Source organism: Rhinolophus sinicus, linkage group LG07 (assembly GCF_036562045.2).
Source record: "Rhinolophus sinicus isolate RSC01 linkage group LG07, ASM3656204v1, whole genome shotgun sequence".
In the NCBI taxonomy this organism is placed as follows: Eukaryota; Metazoa; Chordata; class Mammalia; order Chiroptera; family Rhinolophidae; genus Rhinolophus; species Rhinolophus sinicus.
Window position 1 is genome coordinate 46,787,730 of NC_133757.1, and position 21,701 is coordinate 46,809,430.

A 21,701-nucleotide genomic window follows, 5' to 3' on the forward strand; every position below is an offset into this window, starting at 1 on the left:
TACAGAATTGTACACCTAAAACCTATGTAATTTTACTAACAATTGTCACCCCAATAAATTTAATAAAATATATTTAAAAAAAATACCAGCCAATACAACTGTAAATATTTGATTTACAATGTCAGTTTTAAAAACCCTTAGTAATGTAGAAATAATATAATGAAAACTAAAATTGTCCTAATTTCCTGTCTTTCATAATAAATGAATATTAGATATTGTTCTAAAGTTGAAACGTACTAATATCTATGTTTTTTATAACCTTTTAACTCAGTCTAGATAATTCTTTTGCAAATAACTCTAATGCTTGCTTTGAGAGCATGTATACCAAAAATTGGAACGATACAGAGAAGATTAGCCTGACTCCTGTGCATGGTTGACACGTAAATTTATGAAGCATTCCATATTTTTGAAACTAATATAATATTGTGTGTCAACTGTAATTGAAAAATAAATTTTAAAAAATAGGTCCAGTGGTAAGAAAAATCTGAAGTTCAATAATTCATTTTTACTTTACCTAAAGTAAAATTGAGTCTAATACTTTTTCAAAAACTTTGTATTTGGGAATAATTACAGATTTACAGGAAGTTGCAAAAATAGTATAGAAAGGTTCCATTATACCCTTTCCCTGATTTCTCCCAGTGGTTACATCTTACATTGTTATAGTATAATATCAAAACCAGGAATATGACATTGGCACAATGTGTGATACAAAGTTCTGTCTTTTATTTTTTTTCCATAAAGACGGGGAAAGAGAAAGCATGTTGGGTCCCATCTTGCACTTTAAGCCAAGGTAGCCCTTGATGCTTCTGTCACAGGGTGAGGTTGTTGGGCATTCCCCAGGGTACCACATCCCTGTCCACCTGGAAACCCTGGCAACCCATGAGAATTTCAAGCAGGGCATTGCAGGGCTTCAGTGCTTGGCACTCCAAAATGTGAGGAGGGTTTTTATTGTCGTTTGTTTGCAATTTTTTAAATTGAAAGAAAATTCACATAACATAATAGTAATTCTTTTAAAATGTAGATTCAGTAGATTTTCGTATGCTCAAGGTTGTGCAACCATCATCACTATCAAATTCCAAAACGTTTTCATCACTCTAAAAAGAAAACTCTACCCATTAGCAGTTAGTCATTTCCCATTTTCCTCTCCCCCACTCTCCTGGCAACCACTAATCTACATTCTGTCTCTATGGATATGCCTATTGGTGAATATTTCATGTAAATTGGAATCATATGTGTGGCCTTTCATGTATGATTTCTTTAACACTTAGAATAATGTTATCAAGGTCCGTCCATGTTGTAGCATATATTAGTACTTCATTTCTTTTTATGGCTGAATAATATTTCAGTGTATAGATATATACACATTATTTTGTTTATCCAGTCATCATTTGAGGGACATTTAGATTGTTTCTACTTTTTGGCTATAATGAAAAATGCTGCTATGGACATTCATGTAACAAGTTTTTCTGTGAACGTATTTTGATTTATCTTGGGTGTATACCTAGGATTGGGCTTGCTGGGTCATCCATTGAGTTTTTTATTTCCATTAATATACAAGGTCTGACAATTAAGTTTGCAAACTCATTCTAGGAAAAGTGCTACATACCTCATTGTTGAATATCACTACGGTCACCTTCAAAGCACTCCCCTTGGGAAGCTGTGCACCGACGCCAGCGCCTAGTCCACCCTTCAAAGCAATTTTGGAACTCTTTTTCTGGAATGGCCATCAGAGCCGTCGTCGCATTACCCTTGATGTCCTGAATGTCATCAAAATGTCTTCCTTTCAATATTTTCTTTATCTTTGGGTGAAGAAAGAAGTCATTGGGGGCCAGACCAGGTGAGTAGGGAGGGTGTTTAGTTGTTTACTGGCTAAAAACTCCCTCACCGACAGTGCCCTGTGAGCTGGTGCATTGTTGTGATGCAAGAGCCATGAATTGTTGGCGAAAGATTCAGGTCATTTTCATCTAACTTTTTCACACAGGCTTTTCAGCACTTCCAAATAGTAAACTTGGTTAACTGTTTGTCCAGTTGGTACAAATTCATAATGAATAATCCTTCTGATAAAAAATGTTAGCAACATCGTTGCAACAAGTTCACCAACTTTATTGTAAGACCTTGTATTTTTTTATTTGGAATTTTTTTCCAGTTTCATTGAGAATACTTGACATGTACACTGTATAAGTTTAAGGTATACCGCATAATGACTTGATTTACATATATTGTGAAATGATTACCACAATGAGTTTAGTTAACATCCTTCATCTCATACAGATACCAAAAAAAAGTTTTTTTCCTTGTGATTTACTCTCTTAACAACTTTCAAATATACCATATAGCAGTGTTAACTATAGTCGTCATGTTGTATATTATAGCTGAAGTACTTATTTATCTTATAACTGGAAATTTGTATCCTTTGACCACCTTCATTTAATTCCCCCATCCTCTACTGCCCCCCAAACCCCATCCTCTGGTAATCACATATGTGATCTCTTTTTGTATGACTTTTATTTTTTGTTTTGTTTTTACTCCTTTTCTCTTTTTTAGATTCCATGTATAAGTGAGATCGTAAAGTATTTGTCTTTCTCTCTGATTTATTTCTCTTAGCATAATGCCCTCAAGGCTCATCCATGTTGTTGCAAATTACAGAATTTCCTTCTTTGTTATGACTGAGTAATATTTCATTGTGTGTGTGTGTGTGTGTGTGTACACATACTACAATTTCTTTTTTTAAATCTGAATCCTGCCTTTCTTTAAATTTTATTGGCTAACAGTGTGTTTTTTCCAGGACCCATCAGCTTCAAGTCAGGTTGTTGTCCTTCAATCTAGTTGTGGGGGGTGCAGCTCAGCTCCAAGTCCAGTCTCCCACCATCCCATGCGGGGATTGAACCATTGTTAAGAGCTCGCGCTCTAACCAACTGAGCCATCCGGCCGCCCACCGGCAGCTCAGCAGCAGTTCAGTTCAAGTTGCTGTCTTTCAGTCTTTAGTTGGAGGGGGCACAGCTCACCATCCCATGCAGGAATTGAACCGCCCCCGTACAACAATTTCTTTATCCAGTCATCCATCAATGGACACTTAGGTTGTTTCCACATCTTGGCTATTGTAGATTACGCTGCTATGAACATGGGGGTGCAGATATCTCTTCAATACTATTATGTTTTTTAGTTCTAATATTTGTATTTTGTTCTAATCATCTGTGTTGGTGTCCTCATTCACTTTGAGATCTTCTGGTTCTTGGTATGACAAGTGATCTGTGTTTGAAACCTGGACATTATGGTATTGTAAAATTCTAGATCTTATTTAAATTTTGTATTTTAGCAGACACTGCTCAAACCTCTGACTCCACCCCGGTGGGTGAAGAGGACTTGTTGCCACCAGATCATGGTAGAAGTGCAGGATTTCTACTCTGTCTCCTTTGACAGTGGAAAGAGAGATGACGGAGAATTGTCTCTTCTGGGTGGGGATTGCATTTCAGGTTCTCCACTAGGCCTGAAAGTGAAGGGGTATCTTGTTACTGCTTTCCACATGGTCTCCACTGCCTCTGAGGAGGGGTGGACTTGTTACGGCTGAGCTGTGGTGGAAGTTCTCACTCTCTGCCTGGCCACCTTGGCCACCATCCTAGTGGGGAAGGGGAAGGGCACTCAGTAGGGCTGCCAGGTAGGGGTAAAAGTCCAAGTGCCCCATGTGGTCTCCAATGGCACTGCAAGGGCCTGGGGGGCTCTCCACAATCCTTTCTCCCTCACTACTTTGTGGTGTGGGTGCAGTTGGGACACATCATGTAACCTGGCAGGTGTAGAAGTCTAGGCGTTCCAACTGGCCTTTGAAGGGACAGTGGTGGGGCCACCATTTTTTCTGTGATATTTAGCTGGAGTAGAATGATTATGTCAAGGTTTCTGTCTTGCTAGGCTGCCCCTTTTCCTGGCCCTTTCAGCTTGAGGTATTAGTTTTCCATGCCCATTGGCATTTCCAGGTTGCCGGTTGGGATAGATGAAGCAAAAAGAAAACCCAGAGAACGACAGGGATGTCGTTCTTGGATCCCGAGGTCCCTAGCCAGCCAGTCTGCCTCTCTCTACCTGTCAGAGTCTTATTATTATGCTTCGGAGATACATATATACATACATATATATTTATATGGATCTGTGTGTACATACACACACGTATCTGGGACAATTTACTATATATAATATCCCAAGGTTTTTAGTGAAGTTAACTGGGAAGTATAAAGTATGCCTATTCCACCTTCCTGAAACAGCCTAACATTTTTAATTTAAAATATGACAGATAATGTGATTCCATTTTTTAAAAATTATTTCTTTCTGTCTCTATATATACCTACAAAAATGTTTACCTTGCTAAAGATGATCATTTCTGGGTGGTGGAAAAATTTCAAGTGAATTTTTTTCTTTTTGTATGTTGTTTATATTTTTAATCATGAGATGTATCATTTTTTCAAAAACAATTTTTTTAAGTGTGTGGTTTGGGGGAAGGTTGAGAGATATTTAATGCCCCCAAAGAAAAGTCTATACCCTGGAAAACCTGGTAAATCTTGCTTTCTGAGTTATCATAATCGGTTTAAAAGAATTTTCTTTTCCTCTTGTCCACCAGTGTGATTTACCTCTCATCATCATTTGGCAATTTGAATGTCCAAGAAGGACAATGTATTGGTGTAAAATACAGTTCTTCAAATTCATTTGAAGAACAGGGACACTGTGGGTGGATGTGTGCTCTCAATATTCAAAACATAAATGAAATTTTAGGCAAAAGACTACAATGTGAAAAGACTACATTGACATAAAAACATCACTACATTGTGATTGTACAGAATGCCATTGAATTGTCCACTTTAGAATGAACAATTTTGATTTATTTAGAATAAGCAGGGCAGCTGGATGGCTCGGTTGGTTAGAACATGAGCTCTTAACAAGGTTGCTGGTTCAATGCCTGCATGGGATCGTGGGTTGTACCCCCTGCAACTAAATATTGAAAACAGCAACTAGACTTGAAGCTGAGCTGCACCCTCCATAACTAGATTGAGGGACAACGACTTGGAGCTGATGGGCCCTGGAGAAACACACTGTTTCCCAATTGTCATGCAGGGCGGCCTGAGGGGTGTCACGCGGGATCTCTGCTCCTGCTCCCCACATAAGAACGCAGGACATGGTGAGGCCAAAAAGGAACACCCACGGAGCCATAGGTAGGGGAGTCGTACCATTATATTCTCGCTGGCAGCTGGGTTGGAGACACAGGAAGCAGGAGCCACACTGTTCGCAACCCTCACTGCGCTGCCGCTTGCAGGCCCAGCCACCATCTTCTTGCTAGCCCCCATTTTCTGCCAGCGTAGCCACAGCAGTTATATTAGTGGCCAATGGCTCACTGGTTACAGCTGATGGCCATGTAACCACAGTTGATGGCCATTTACTACCTGAGCCAGCACCTTTCTATGTGAGGCCGAGAGCCTGGAAACTGCTTTCTGGGGCTCTGTCCCCACACCAATTTCCCCAATAAAATTAAAAAAAAAATCTTAAGGTAAGATAAAGTCTTAAAGAGACTAAGATTAGGCTTTCCTGGAATAGTAAAATCTAAACAAATAACTAAATAAGCAATTTATATTATGTGAATGGCACTTCAATTATAATAAATATGGGATTCTTTTGAAAAACAAATTATGTGCTGTCAAAAAAGAGAGTTTTATTCATTATGAAATGATCCACCAAAGGGTTTAAGTAGCAAACTTTGCTCATCTTAAATTTTCCAATACACACCAAAAAACTTTATTTACAGCAAATTTTTAGGCACTCTAGTAAAAAACAAGGTTGCCTATAAATGCATCTTTCCCCTCATGTAAAAGAATATTTTCACTTGTAAGAAATGTGTTTTGAGGACTCTCTGACCCTTGGAGGTGGGTCTCTGATTTCCTAAAATATTCAGAATTCTGAAGTGGAGGGCCTGCTAACTGGTACTCTCCGATTGAATTCCAAGGAAACTGATTTATTGCACATGGCTCTAATAACGTTTTGCCATAAACATCTGTGGGAAATCTGAGGGCAATCTTGTAGGGGATATTTAATTTGCAGGGCCTGTTGGCTGTGTATCCCTGAAGTGTGAGGTCCCCTTCTGGTAAATGAGGTGAGTTCTTTGACACTTTTTTCCTAAGGAGTCTGGAGCGCTCTAGGGATTGGTAAGAGGGATGCCTTTCACTTTTTAAGCCCTGGTTTGAATCTAACCATGGTTAACCTTGTGCCCTTAAATTGTTTGTGTGAAATGAGGTGGTGATTTCAGTCCTGCCTAAGGAAGCGCTTTTCACATCAAAATTGGCACTAATTGGTCTCCCTGTTGACAGGCTTAGCTGAGAGGTTCATGATTGAATGGGCAGTGAGAACAGAAGCTAAATTACCCCACCTCAGCTCAGCACGTTGGCTGGAGGACACACAGGGCAGCTACCAGTTCTCTCCTCTTCCAGCACCATCCAACATATAAAGCAACTGGGTTGGACCAAGAAGGAGGTGCAGAAGGCCTACCATTTGTGCACTAACAATGCTTTCCATATGTTTGCCCCTGTTCTATAAAGCAGTCTTGACACTGATAGGTCTCTAGACCAGGATTCTGCAAACTTTTTCTGTAAAGGGTCAGAGAGGAAATAAGTTAGGCTTTGCAGACCATACAGTCTCTGTTGCAACCACACAACTCTGCTGACAATGGCAGCCATAGAGAATACATCCATGAATGAGCGTGCGGGTGTCCCAATAAAACTTTACGGACACTGCAATTTGAAAATCATATAATTTTCACATGTCAAGAAATATTCTTCTTCTTTTGATTTTTTTTCAACCATTTAAAAATGTAAAGATCATTCTTAGTTTGCAGGCCTTACTAAAACAGGCAGTGGGCCAGGTTTGGCCTACTACCCATAGTTTGCCGATTACTGCTTTAGACAAACAGTTGGAGATGAACCTCACTTCCACTCCTTGCCCAACCATTAACTAGCTGTGGGACTCTGGGCTTGCTTAACTTCTCTGGGCCTCAGTTTCTTTATCAAGTATGCTTTGACAGTATGGGAGGAAGAGAAACAGATGAAACAAAGTTTTTTTAAGCTATAATATTAGATTTCTTGATTCCGTTAAAGGAGCAGAAGTCAACCCAAGCAGTGTTATAAGCATGTATGTGAAATGGAAATTAGTTTACTTAAAGGAAATAAATCTTAATATTCTCAATGTAGATCTTTGTCCTAATATGAGAAACAATGACACAACTCCGGTAGCCACCAAAATTTGTAGCCTCCTAATTCTATTTGAAGGCTCATACCACTTCTTTCTGTTTTTCCAGTGCTGCTATTTTCCTTTCCTGAGTTGTTTGTTTGTTTGTTTTTGGTGTGTGAGGAGCGTATGATGCCAGAATTTATTGAAAAGCAGACATTTTTCTCCTTTAAAATGTTATTTTAAAATGTTAATGTTTTTGTGTCTTATTGTTAAGTATATTTTATAAGCACTCTGCTACCCAGATGTACCTTTTTGAAAGAGGTGATGACAAGGGTTAGTAATCATTTTACTCAAGAGCAAAAAAAAAAGAAGATCACCAAACAACTTATCCAATGCACTAATATATATTTTTTTAAAGTGGAAGTATTTTAGGAGCATATTCATTTCTTCATAAGTCATATTTCATATATTCCTTCATTTTTGCTTTTGTTCTTTATATCAAATATCCAGTCAGTGTTCAAATCTCTAATAAATTATTTTATATTTGCTTTGTTCAAATTAGGATCCAAATGAGGTCCACACTTTCTATTGCATTGGTTGACCTGCTTCTCAGTCCCTTTTAAATTATGTTCTCTCCTCCCCCGCTTTGTTTTACTTGTCATGAATTTGTTATGAAGGCTTTGATGTTTTGAAAAACACTAGCTTGTAAGCTATTTGAACTAATGGAAAAACTTCCTTTATCTTTGTGTCTTCCTCTTTATTACCCAAAGCAGTACCTGGAATTTAGCAGGCTCAATAAGTATTTATTATTGCTGTATTACAGTTACTTCTATAAAGTCTCATATTTTATTTGGATCCTCTGTAGAATGCCGAGTGAACTACATCTCTTTAGTCCTAAACCAGGGTTGACTGGCACCAACTTAAATGTCGAGTCCTCTTCTACCACACTTTTGTTCTTCACCATCTTGTTTAGGGAGCCATTTTCTTGGTTTTTAGCATTGCTGGGGGTGGGGTGGGGGCATTCTAGAGCACATATTTTGATGAAGAAGAGGTAATCCTGGATTCCTGCTCTAAAGAAGCTTAAACAACTGGTTACAGTAGATTGTGAGAAAGGGAATGCAACAGTTTATTTCCTAATCCGGGAGAATTTCAGTGTGAGGGAGATGCCTTAGCATCTTTTCTTCCCTCCATAAGAAAGCAGAGGAGAGAGACTTGTAGCTAGAAGGCAGGGGCCTCCCTGGAAACAGAGTTCCTTTGAGATCTGGGTACCTGGAATAGGGCCAACTCATTTCTTATCGGATTTGCATGTAAATAATGGGATATGAGGCCCAACTTTATACGCTCTGCCAGAATAAAATTGAAGAGGTTTCTCCTTAAAAATCTGGAAACTGGTTTTGGCATCTTGCCTCAGGCCTCCATACTTAATTCTTTTTTTTTTTTTTTTTTTGGGGGGGGGAGGATCAGGAAAGAGTTAATTTGATTTTCCATGTTTCAAATAATAAGAATTTTGCTGACTTGCTCTGGCTCTAGGGCACTTAGTTGCACGCCTTCTTGACAAGCTAGTGCCCTGGCTTTCTATCCGGAAGTAATTTTTTTTCCAGCTTTGAGATCTGCCCTCTGACCCTGAGTTTAATGGAGAGGTGGAGTAATGGAGTCTCTTCATTTTGGTTAGAAAGCTTACGGGCTTTCTGGAAAGCCAAGACGGTCCCAGTGAAGAGAGCCAGTTGCTTTAACTTCTTTTAAACCAGAAGTTATTGGGGCCTTTTTCATTGTAGAATTTTTGGAAAGTATAGAAAATCTAAAAAAAATTAAAATTGCTTGTAACCCCATCACCTACAAATAATTTCTGTTAACATAATCCTAATTATTCCAGGTTCCTATTCCCCAGACAAAAATGGGATTATGGGGTGTTTTAAATGTTTTATTGGTATTCGTTTCTTTAGTGAAATGGGGAAGGGCAGAGGGGTGAGAAGTGTGTACTGGCTCCTGACAAAGACTCTTCTTGACCAAGCTGTGCTCAGGCTCCCTGGAGGCCTGTTCTGGACTCAGCCTGTCTTCTGCCTACCCAGCCCCATCTTAGCAAGAGTCCTGCCAAATCAGGTTAGTGCAAACCCTCATCCTTGACATCTGATCAAGTTCTTCACCCCCCACCTTTGATGTGCCATTAGCAACATTCCTTTTCAGTCAGTTTAGCAAGAATTTCCCCACCCCTGAAGTCTCCTATTAGTAATTTTCTATCCACTGACTCCCTACTCTCCTCTCTGGCAAAAACCCCAGCTTCTTTTGGTGTCTTTGCTTTACAACTGTCTGCTATCTAGACTTCGCAATAGTCTTAAATAAAATCTTTTTTTTTTTTACCATTTTAATGAATGTCAGAATAATTTTTTCTTTAACATGTCTCATATCAGAATCATGGGGTTCTTAGTATTCTTAGCCTTTTCCTGTTCCAAATTAAGAACGTTTTTTTCTCCAAAATTTCTTTATTGGCCTCTTGCTATCGGAAGGCAAAAGAAGTGAATTGTTTCAAGGCAAATCAGAATCCGCTTTGGGAATATCTAGCCCTCAAACTCTGATTTTGTATCTCTTAGTATTTCATTGGACTCAGTGATTATTTAAAGTACATTAGGTCTCTATCTTTGGGTGTGAAAATGGAGTTGTAGAATCATGAAGCTGGAAGGGACCCTAAGAGATCCTTCAGGTTGCCTATGTATTTTTATTCCCATTTTACAGAGAAAGCTACTGTGGTCCAGAGTCTTATCTAAATTAAGCAGCTAGAATAAAGGTAATAGTTCTGTTTAAAAAAGAACAGCATTAAATGTCCTTCTTTTGCCTCCACCTCCTTTTTTCTGCCCTTTGAGTCAAAACAGTCACTTAGCAAAACCTCACGTTTTTCTTTGAGAAATAGAAACAGTCTCCAGACGTTTTTTTTCCCCCCTGGTAAAGGGAAGAAAGGTGCTGTGGAAGTAAAATGGTCGTAATAAAGAGAATCCAGACAGGAAATATTTTCTAAATCAGCCTTAAGTTGAAGGCTTGATTTTCTGAGTTAAGGGGCAGAAACTTCATCCTGATGATTTTTTTTTTTTTTAATTGGGGAAGGGGAACAGGACTTTATTGGGGGAACAGTGTGTACTTCCAGGACTTTTTTTTTCCAAGTCAAGTTGTCCTTTCAATCTTAGTTGTGGAGGGTGCTGTTCAGCTTCAAGTTGTTGTCCTTTCAGTCTTAGTTGTGGAGGGCGCAGCTCAGCTCCAGGTCCAGTTGCGGTTTTCTAGTTGCAGAGGGCACAGCCCACCATCCCCTGCGGGAGTCGAACAGTCAACCTTGTGGTTGAGAGGACGCGCTCCAACCAACAGCCATCCAGGAGCTCAGTGGCAGCGCAGCTCAAGGTGCTGTGTTCAATCTTAGTTGCAGGGGGCGCTGCCCACCATCCCTTGTGGGACTCGAGGAATTGAACTGGCAACCTTGTGGTTGAGAGCCCACTGGCCTCTGTGGGAATCGAACTGGCAGCCTTCGGAGTTAGGAGCACGAAGCTCCAACCGCCTGAGTCACTGGGCCGGCTCCATTCCTGCTGAATTTTGATGTGGAAAAATTTTTGAGGTGGCTAAGCCAAACATCACCCTCCATATAACATGTGTGTTGTACACAAACTCCAGATAAGTCACTGAAATGCAGATGCCTGGATGTGTGATCCCTGGGTGTGCCTGTTCCTTGAGGCTTTGCCCTAGGCATTTGACAGTTGAACAACCGGTCTTCCTGTGATTCACCCTCAAACCAGAAATGTTTTTATGTATAGTAACACCAGGCTAGTGAGAAAGCAGCAAGAGAGTGGTTATCCTGGATCAAGCACAAGTTAAATTAGATTTAATTTAGGTGGAATGAATCCCTGGCCCAGACACTGGGCTATATGCTGTGTCACAGAGATGAATCAGACAGGAGCCTGGCCCTCAAGGAATCTCAAGTTACTTGATGAGACAGGTAACTAACTATTATAGCCCTTAACACATGTGTTACAAAAGGGTTAACAAGTACTCCAAGAACAGATGAAATCTTCCTGGACATGTCATGGGTGTGATGAGTTGGGCTTTGTAGGATGCCTACTGGTAGAAAGGGGAAAAAAGGCCTCCTAGGCAGAGGGAACAGTGTGAGCAAAGATGTGGGAGCATCTGCTTGGGAAGGTATACTTTGGGGTTGCTGGAGCACAAGATCCTTGGTGTGGATGGAGGAAGGCAAGGATGGAAATGGAGATGAGGCTAGAAAGACAGGCTGGAGTCAGGGTGTGAGGAGCATTGAATGCTCTACTTAGAACAGACACCAGGTATAAGTGAGCAACAAATGATCCAGTGTACATTTTATAGCAATTATAATGTAGCGACTATAAATTAATTCCCTTTCAGGTCCAGTTTTCTAAACCAAATAAAATCAAACTCCAAGTTCCATTTGTAAGAGTTGGCCAAAGATTGAATCTTGGCCACGTTTTGGGGAGTCTACTCCTTGGAGCTGTCATAAAAAACTTGGGGGTTTACACGGTATGCAGAAGATGGGGGACGGTCTTTTCCTGGGGTGCCCATTATAGTCACATTGGCACCTGCTGCCGCACAGTCCCGCTGTCAAGGGCTGCTCCTCCCCCTCCATTTACTACTGAGCTCCAAGCTCTTTGTTGGCTCAGAGTGGACCCTGTGATGGTCCTGCCTATATTGGTTCAGAGACCCTTTCACTATCCTTCTAAAGGCTGACCCCTTGGGGTCTAGTCTCCACAAGTATCCTTCCATATGGGCTACTCTTGGCAAAGGTATTTCCCAGTAGTGCTGCTCCCTCACTTCAATTAAAGGCACTTCCATTCCCTCCTCTCTAAGACAAGCCGTCTTAATCTTCCTGTGTGGTCCTGAAGCCCAAAAGCCCTTTACAGATCTGTGTCCTGTCCCATGAAAGAGCACTATATTTTTTAACTCAATAATTGGATTAGCTAAGTAAATCTAATAAATTTATTTAGGCAGCGTGACTTTGGAGACTTGGCCTTTCCTAAGGTGGGATTTATCAGGGCAGGAATGTCAGGCCTGGTAAGGTGGGCAAGAGAAGGATCATCTGGAAACAGGAAAGGAGAAAAGTGATGTAAATTGTTAGCAATTATTTACTCCAGAGGGAATAAATTGGACATTTGTTAAAATTTCTATTTGTTGGGGTGGCCGGTTAGCTCAGTTGGTTAGAGCCTGGTGCTAATAACACCAAAGTTGCCGGTTTGATCCCCGCATGGGCCAAGTGAGCAGCGCCCTCCTTGAAAAACAAAAAAAGAAAAACTTCTATTTGTCAAAATGACCAGGGATGATCTCTCTCTCTCTCTTTTTCTTTTTTTTCCACGGGTTTCAACAATCTGTTTTTTATTTATTTATTTTTTATTGGGGAAGGGGAACAGGACTTTATTGGGGAACAGTATATACTTCTAGGCCTTTTTTACAAGTCAAGCTGTTGTCCTTTCAATCTTAGTTGTGGAGGGCGCAGCTCAGCTCCAGGTCCAGTTGCCATTTCTAGCTGCAGGCGGCACAGCCCACCATCCCTTGCGGGAGTCGAGGAATCGAACAGGCAACCTTGTGGTTGAGAGCCTGTGCTCCAACCAACTGAGCCATCCGGGAGCTCAGTGGCAGCTCAGCTCAAGGTGCCGTGTTCAATCTTAGTTGCAGGGGGCAGAGCCCACCATCCCTTGCAGGACTCGAGGAATTGAACTGGCAACCTTGTGGTTGAGAGCCCACTGACCCATGTGGGAATCGAACCGGCAGCCTTCGGAGTTAGGAGCACAGAGCTCTAACTGCCTGAGCCACCGGGCTGGCCCTCTCTCTCTCTCTTTTAGGGAGGGCGCAGCTCACAGTGGCCCATGTGGGGATTCAGTCCCGGCAACCTTGGTGCTCCCAGTGCCACGCTCTAACCAGCTGAGCTAACTGGCCACCCCCAGAAGAAATCTCTTATTGTCCTGATATACATTTCTCAAAGTATTTTTGAGCAAGTATTTTCATATGGTAATTAATACACAGTGGAAAATAAGCTTCCCCTTTACCCTGTCTTCCGTTCCTCTCTCTAGAAGTAACTATTGTTATCACTAGCTTCTAAAGTACCCTTCTAGAGATTTCCCAGCTACACATGAGACTATATGTGCCCTCATTTTTCTTTTTTAACACAAGTAGTTGGTGTAGCATACTAGGCTTATTATTCTATTTACTTTTCTTTTTAATTAAAAATATATCTAGGATATTGTCTTCTATCAGTACTTAAAGTTCTGTCAATCTTTTTAATGACTGCACAGCATGCCATTTGGATTTGTTTATAGTGTTAGAATTACTTTGTCTTTTCTCAGGCATAGAGTCCACTGAAACGTAAAATTTTTAAAAATCCCTCTATCTTGAGATATTTTAGTTTCGTTTTTAGTTTGACTACTCTGTGCCTCTTTAAGTGCAGAATAGTACCGTGGGAGATAATAATATCCCCTCTTTCAGGGGGTTAATTTTGAGGATAAAAGTAGACCACACATGTAAAACCCTTAGTACAGTACTAGGCACAGAGTGAGCTGAGAGTAAACGGGAATCATTATCATCCTTACGATTGTGGAAAGGACACTGTGAGGGCTGCTAGATCTATGGGGAACACAGTAAAGGCATTCTTTTTTTTTTTTAAGGAGGACACAGCTCACAGTGGCCCATGCGGGGATCGAACTGGCAACCTTGGTGTTATTAGCACCACGCTCTAACCAACTGAGAAACCGGCCACCCCACCAAAGGCATTCTTGAACCCACAAGATGAGTGCCATGACAAAACGCAGAAGTGGAGCTTTGCCTCCCTGTGGAGATTATACAGACAGAGGAGTTTAATTCATTTGGGCTTTCTGCTGTATTTATCCATTCATCCATTTGTGTCATAATTCAGATGTGAGAGGGTTGTCTCCAGCTTGCACACTTATTTGAACTGAAAATGGTGCCAGACTTGTCATAGGGAACCCTGCCTTGGCGGTTGTATGACTCCATTTCTTACTATCTCTGTAACTGAGAAAACACTTCATTCAACCTAGCTCCTGTCCTCATCTTAAAAAATATAGATGCTAACAGTAGTTAATACAGGGTTGTGAAACTAATGCCGCAGTATACAGTGCTCAATAAATGTTATGATGTTATTTAATAGCATCAGCTATTACTTAGTGTGTTAGTGTCTTACTAGGGGCAGGGTATAGATTATCTCAGATTATCATAGTTGTTATTGATGATGGATGGGGTGAGGGAGTGGGAAGTCCAGAATGACCCCCAGGTCTTGCCAAGCACCTTGGCAAGTTCCCTCTTACACTACCAATGTCTAGTAGTAGTAGTAAGGCCCTTCTCCTTTCCACCATTCCTCCCTCCTTGAGAAGTCCACAGCTGCAATATCCCAATCAGGGTTCTGTCCTCTCTGTCACTCATTATCTGAACTGTCTGTTCCTCAGCGCTGAGGCACTGGCTACAGTGCTGTGTCACATCACAAGCACCTGTCCCTTCACTCCTGTGGCAAGTTGGTGTCTCAATCTTTTCGGATTCACAGATCCAACCGAGGGCTGAATCCTATGGATTTCATCAGGGCTTTCTGAGGTCCTTCCCAATAAGGTTGGCACCTCTGGAATGAATACTTTATGTCTCTTACCACTTAAGTGTCCCAGGGGCAGGACCAGATCCTAGGACCTCAGAAAGCCATGTATGAAAGATCCTTAGAATAGCGTCCCAGCTCCTCATTTTACAGACGGTAAATTTAGGCTGAGAGAGACGGGAAATGAATTTCGTAAACAGATTAGGAGCAGACCGAGACTCAAATCTGGGACTCCCGGCACAAGAGACGTCCATGATACCCTTGTGGCTGTCCCTAGTGGCCTCTCTCACTGGGACCTACCACAAAGCAGGGCGTCGGTGCCCACCCTCGTCCTCCCGGCTTTGGGGACCCCTGGCCGTGACGCTGGCGCCGCGGCAGGAGGCGGCTCGGCTCTCCGGGGGCTGCGGGGGCACTCCTGCGGGGGGACGTGGAAAAGCCCCAGTGCGGGCCCATCGGAGCAAGGGGAGATCCGGGCTGCCAGGCAGCTGAGAAATGAAGGGAATCGCCTGGGGCGGGGCGGGGCGGAGAGGGCACAGCCGGGGCTGGGGTATGGAGAGTAACCTGTAACGCAGCGCTAGGAAACCCCTATTGGACGCCTCGCGGCTGAGAGCAGCGGCCAGCCCCAGGCCGCGCTTCCCGCCCCACCCCCTGCCCTGCCGACCACAGCCGACCCCGCCCCCTGAAGTCCCGTTCCCCCGGCAGCCGGCGCGGCGCGCAGTAAGCCGATCCCTCCGGTCGGGCGTGCGGCGCCCCTGCCGCCAGTGCTGCGTGGCTGCGGCGCCCGCCGATGCGCTCGGCTGCGGGTCCCGGCCGCCTGCACAGCATGGCCCGGCCCGTGCAGCTGGCGCCGGGCTCGCTGGCGCTGGTGCTAAGCAGGCTGGAGGCGCCAGGAGCGGCGAGAGGCACGGAGGAGCCCGGCGGACGCGCAGTGTTCCGCGCCTTCCGCCGCGCCAACGCGCGCTGCTTCTGGAACTCGCGGCTGGCGCGCGCCGCCTCGCGGCTGGCCTTCCAGGGATGGCTGCGGCGCGGGGTGCTGCTGGTGCACGCACCTCCCGCCAGCCTGCAGGTGCTGCGCGATGCCTGGTGTCGCCGGGCGCTCCGCCCGCCCCGCGGCTTCCGCATCAGGGCGGTGGGTGAGTGCGGGGCCCGGAGGGGAGGGGCGTCCCGCGCCAGCTGCGGGGATCGAGCCCTGATCATCGGGGCGCGTGCAATCATCGGCTCAACTCTGAGGGAGCGGGAACTGGGAGGATTGAGGGGATGAGGGGTTGGGAGGGCGGGCTGGGTGGCTCGAGGAGAGCTGTCCACCCGACATTCCCTCCTGCTGGCACACGGACGCCCCGGCCTAGCAGCTGCCCTGGGCCAACTCCAGGATACTCCCATTCCTCAACTCTTTATCCTGTGGAGCGCATAGGTTCCTGGCCGAAAGAACTTTCTAATTAGAAAAGTGGTGCTTCGGTGAGAAAGGTGCAGAGGGAGCCAGAGCTGCAGCCAGGAGACCTCTGTCTCTGCCCCATGGGAGCGCTTAGGAGGGGGTGCACCAGGGGTTGGCCAGAGTCTACCGATCCTGAATTGGCTGTTGCTTTTTTTTTTTACAGACTTGAAGCAGACAAAAGTCTGTGGTTTTCATGTCCCGCTGTTCTGGGTGGTGTGGTGGTCTTGGATCAGGGCCCAGCGGAAGGTTTGGGGTCGTTAACTGTTGGGGAAAAAGAAATGACAAATGGCGGGCGCTCTGGACACATCCCATCAACTAAACAGAATTCCTCCTTTCCAACGTTTTCAGAGATCCCGTTTGTTTGAAGATAGACAGCAGCTTTTTGCTTGCGTCAAATAGCTTCTCATTTGAGAAGCGAAATCACAGCACCGCTGAGTGAGAGGTCTCTGGCACCGGCCACTAAACTCAGGCGGGCTATCAGCTCCCTGTAACAGCCTGGTTCTGCCTGCATTTATGTAGTGTGGTGACGATTTGATGGTGTGCTGTTGACAAGTCACCAGTTGTTTCAGCTCTGAATTTTGACTCCTACCCTCTCTGTCTCAGTCCATAAATCCCTCCCCCCACCCCTTCTCCTCTTCCTCCTCGGAGCAGCAAATAAAAAACATTTGTTTTAGTCCTCAGGGGGAAGGGAGCAGGGGAGCAAGAGGAGCTTCATGTTGTGTGTCATCTGCTCAGAGATGATGTCTCCACATCCCAGGCCAGTGAGGTTAAACCTTGGCTTCTCACCTCCGTGCATTCCCATTCTGTCTGGAACCCCCGCCACCTCTATTTTCTTCCCTTGAGAGAGAGAGAGAGAGAGAGAGAGAGAGAGAGAACTCATTTGCAAAGCCACATAAACACTTTTCATCTCCTTTTACTTGCTGGAGTGAGTGAAGAAAATAGGTTTTTGGCTCTGGAAGCCAAAATTCTCACAGGGGAAGGGGTCTTTCAGACAGGCTGGATGAAAAACTCTTTTCAGTTCTGTGTCCTGGGTTTTTCTGGTTTGAATTAGCAGTTGCATTCTCTGGTTCCCCCACCCCCTTTCAAAGGGTGAGCATACAGTATATTGCAGACAGGGTGGATGGAGTTGGGGTCTAGATCTGAGGGTGAAATAGAGAGGGCTTGTGCTAAGTCAGAGGAAGCCATGATGCCACTACCTGGGGTCCAGCCAGCAGTGGTGAATGCTGGTTCCTGGGTTGGCCCTGTTTGCTGCCATCCGAAAGATGGTGAACACGTCACCAGATGTTCCAATTCTCCACCCACTAGGTAAAGCAGTCTGCCTCACTGTACAACTCAAGATGCAGAGGACACTGTAGTCTACGGCGTGTGCAGATCTTTATGCTAGGTCATCACCCCTGACTTGGGTCTCTTGGCAGAAATGATTTTGAGCTTTTTAACAGAGCCCTGATAAGAATTTTTACATTTAGGTGGAATTTGTACAAAACCATTTATTAGGATATTTTGAGGAGCAAAATGGGGAGAGATCTTATTTGATGCCAGTCAGTGGATGCACATGAGGAGGGGGGCTAATTACTAGTCTAACTTGGAGTCCTTGGGTCAGGTCAAGTGAGAGGAGGCACCAAGGCAGCTCTTTGGCCGTCTCAGAGCCCCAGAAGGTGGTAAAGGCGGGAGGAGCTGCTTTCCCCCAAAGGAATTGGAAGTTTCAGTCTGCTTGCTTTCCGGAATCTGGCAGCATGGGTTTCCAGAAGCTGAAATGGGCATCCAGGGAGGCAAGGGAAGAGCAGCTGTGCACTATTGCAGGTACTCGCTCCGTTCTGCATTCTTGCAGTTACTTTGTGGGAATGAGCAAAATGCTAGAAAAAGACACAGAGGATTGATATGATCAGACCTATGTGGTTTCTTCGCTGCTTTTTGTTGTTGTTGTTGTTTGTTTGTTTTTAAAGCTCACTTACCAAAAGTATTTGGGCATAGGGAATATTGCCAGCCAGCTTGGACAGAATGCTGGGAGGGAAAGAGGGATGACCTTGAGCTTTATAAACCCACTGTGTTCCCATGGGTGCTTCTCCAGGGCTTCTGGACCTGGGGCTCATGGGGCCTCATGAGACGTGAGGATGAAGTGCCCTGGCCAGGCAGACCTGAGCCCCAGGTGCTGACCTGAACTTAAGGCCAGCAAGCAGGAGTTTGTTTTCTCCTTGCTTTGTGCCCTTTTCTTTCTCTCTTCACTTTCTCTACCTCAGCTTCCCCCTGGTGAAGAAAGCAATTTCCATGCTGAGAGCATTTCCCTATAAAGAGGGACATATGATGTTTAGCATGATAACCAGGAGTTAACTCTTGTTTTGTGCTCCAGTCCTGAGTATTTTCTTTTTAAATTAGTAAATGACATTAACAGATGAAAGGGGTGAGCTCTGGAAGCTAGAGGGAGACCTCTGTTTACCTAGCTGAGCCACTGCAGGTGGTAGGGGTGGAGAACACCAGTATTTGTTTGGGAGAATCAGCTGTTACTCTGGAATCACACCTACTGGGAAGGTGGAAGATTAATGATGGCTTCCCGGGGTAAGGGAGGGAAGGCCACTTGGCCAAACAAATTGTTCCCTTCTCCTGAAATTTATAGCTGAAGTGTCCTTACTCTTTCACTGCCAGCATGGCCTTCCATCTTTTCTCATTGCATAAGATGTCTGTAGTTCTTTTTAAATATTTGCTTCGTTAACTCAAGTCATATGCCAGGTACTATTCTAGGTGTGTTTGTGTTTTAATGCATCATTCAGAGTTGCATGTGCTCAAGGAGAAAATGGAGTCAACTTGTTTCCTCCATATTCAGTTCGAGAGGGATAACCAGGTGGGAGGCTATGTTCTGGAAACTGCTGGTTCACAGTCTTCTCCCATGGTGACATGGGGGGCGGGGTGCACTGTAGTTTCTGCCTCTGATTTAGTTGGGCAAGTGTTCCCTGGTGTGTGCTTTGAGGAGTGGGTGCTGCGGATCAGGCTGGTGAAGGGGAGGTAGTGCAAAAATCTTCCCAGAAACATCTCAGCAAAGAGATATCAAGGCAAAATTGCGGTGCCATAGAAGTGCCACAGAAGAGAAGAGGCCAGTCACTCATTTATGCTAGGTATAAATGAATTCAGAATCTAGGGTACCACTGCCTACTGAGTTGGGGAAACATCTGAAATGTTGTTCTGACTTACGCTGTGATTTAGGGAATGGCGTAGGGGAGTGTGTAGAGATGGTGAGGGGAGGGAGTGTTCCAAGTCCTATTCTGCCTTGTGTCTGAGGTCCTGCCCTGAAGGGCAGTAGGGCATCTTGTAGGTTTTAGTAGCCAATGGAGTTTTGAAGGTGAAATTTACATTTAGTGAAACACACAAATCATAAGTGTAGCATTTAGTGTATTTTTCAAATATATACATGTGTGTAACCCAAATTCCCAACAGGATTTACCGTTACCCCAGAAAGTCCCCTCTTGCCCCTTCCCCGTGAGCTCTGCCCCCACCTTCAGAAGTAACCATTCTTCTCATTTTTTTAACCATAAATTAATTTTGCCTGTTCAAGAACTTAATGTAAATGGAATCATTAGTATGTACTCTTGTGTGTGAGGATTCTTTCACTCAGCACGATGTTCCTGAGTTTCATCTCTCTTGTCTTACAAGTTTGTTCCTTTTTATTGCTGAGTGGAATTCCATTTTATGAATATACTACAGTTTACCCATTTTCCCTTAGACACCAGGGATATTTCCAGTTTATGGCTATTATGAATAAAGCTTTTAAGAATATTTATGTACAGGGTTTTTAATGCTTCTTTTTCTCTTGGGTCATTACCCAGGAGAGGGATTGTTGACTCATTGAGTTGCTTACGTTTAGTTTTATGGAAACTTTTCTCAAAGTGGTTGTGCCATTTTACATTCCTACCAACAAAGTGAGACAGTTCTGGTTGCTACACATCTTTGCCAACATTGGATGTTGTCAGTCTTTCTTATTTTAGTTATTCTGGTGGTATCTATTAATAGTAGTATCTTGTAGTTTTAATTTGCATTCTACTAATGACTAATGATATTGAACACTTCTTTAAAGGTTTTTTTGGGGAAGGGGAACAGGACTTTATTGGGGAACAGTGTGTACTTCCAGGACTTTTTTCCAAGTCAAGTTGTTGTCCTTTCAATCTTAGTTGTGGAGGGCGCAGTTCAGCTCCAGGTCCAGTTGCCGTTGTTAGTTGCAGGGGGCACAGCCCACTATCCTTTGGTGGGAGTTGAACTGGCAACTTTGTGGTGGAGAGGACGTGCTCCAACCAACTGAGCCCTCTGGGAGCTCAGTGGCAGCTCAGCTCAAGGTGCTGTGTTCTTAGTTGCAGACGGCGTAGCCCACCATCCCTTGAACGAGTCGAGGAGTCCAACAGACAACCTTGTGGTTGATAGCCCACTGACCCATGTGGGAATCGAACCGACAGCCTTCGGAGTTAGGAGCACAGAATTCCAACCGCCTGAGCCACCGGGCCAGTCCCTTGAACACTTTTTCATGTGCTTATCAGTTTGCATTGTGAAGTGTCTGTCCAAACTTCCGCTTTTTTTTTTAATTGGATGGTCTCTTTATTATCACTTATTTGTTTCATTGTTGAATTGTAGGAGTTCTTTACATATCCTATATATCAGTTATTTATTAGAGATATGCTTTGTGACTACAGTCTAGCCTGTGGCTTTGCCTATTCAGTTTTTTAGTGGCATCTTTTTGAGAGAAGTTTTAAATTATGGTTAAGTCTAATTTATCAATTTTTCTCCTTTATTGATTATATTTTTTGCTCACTCTATAAAAAAAATTGTGCCTAACCCTGTGATTTTCTCCTGTGTTTTCTAGAAGTTTCATAGTTTTACATTTAGGTCTATGATCCATTTTGAGTTAATTTTTGTGAATGGTATGAGGCATATAGGTTGAGGTTCTTTTTTATTCACGTGGGTGTCCAATTGTTCAAGCACAATGTGTTGAAAAGACTAGTCTTTCTCATTTGCACGTTTGTTGAAAATCATTTGACTATATGTGAGGGTCTATTTCCATTGATCTTGAATCTGTCCTTTCACCAATACCATGATGTCTTATTGTACTTTCTACCAAGACTTGAAATTAGATGTTGTGAGTCTTCCAACTTTGGTTCTTCCTCAGAGTTTGTAACCACTCCAAACTGTGTCCATAGATTCTTTAAGTCAGTAAGACTGTGGGTTTCTACCAAAGTTTTAGCCTCTTGGCCTGGCTTCTATAGGTCCTGTCTTTAGGTGAAGAGCTGTAAAAAATGGGAAATTTATCTAATGCCATTTCCTTCTATGAGGACCTCCCCTCCCATTTCTACCTGTTTTTTTCCTTTTCTTTTTGGTTGCTTTTCAGTACCTCCAGGTAAAGGTTTTATATTTTGTCCAAAGTTATAGTTATTAATTTGCAAGAGGTTTGGTCTAATAGGATCTGGTTCACCATTACTGGAAGCAAAACCCCATGAATGAATATTTTGA

The 21,701-nt window shown here is 43.5% G+C and overlaps 1 protein-coding gene and 1 non-coding gene across 2 annotated transcripts in view; both read left to right on the forward strand.

Annotated features, from left to right (window-relative positions):
* The first annotated feature begins 300 nt into the window (after nucleotides 1-300).
* Nucleotides 301-408, forward strand: LOC141573029 (U6 spliceosomal RNA). Its single transcript, XR_012498613.1, has one exon. It is a non-coding gene; the product is annotated as a U6 spliceosomal RNA (small nuclear RNA).
* Nucleotides 409-15,492: 15,084 nt separating this feature from the next.
* STOX1 (storkhead box 1) overlaps nucleotides 15,493-21,701 on the forward strand; it is a 49,779-nt gene continuing 43,570 nt past the window's right edge. Inside the window, exon 1 of the mRNA XM_074339529.1 lies at nucleotides 15,493-15,918. Coding sequence (XP_074195630.1) covers nucleotides 15,573-15,918 — 346 coding nt within the window. The 5' untranslated portion in view covers nucleotides 15,493-15,572. The remainder of the gene's footprint in view (nucleotides 15,919-21,701) is intronic.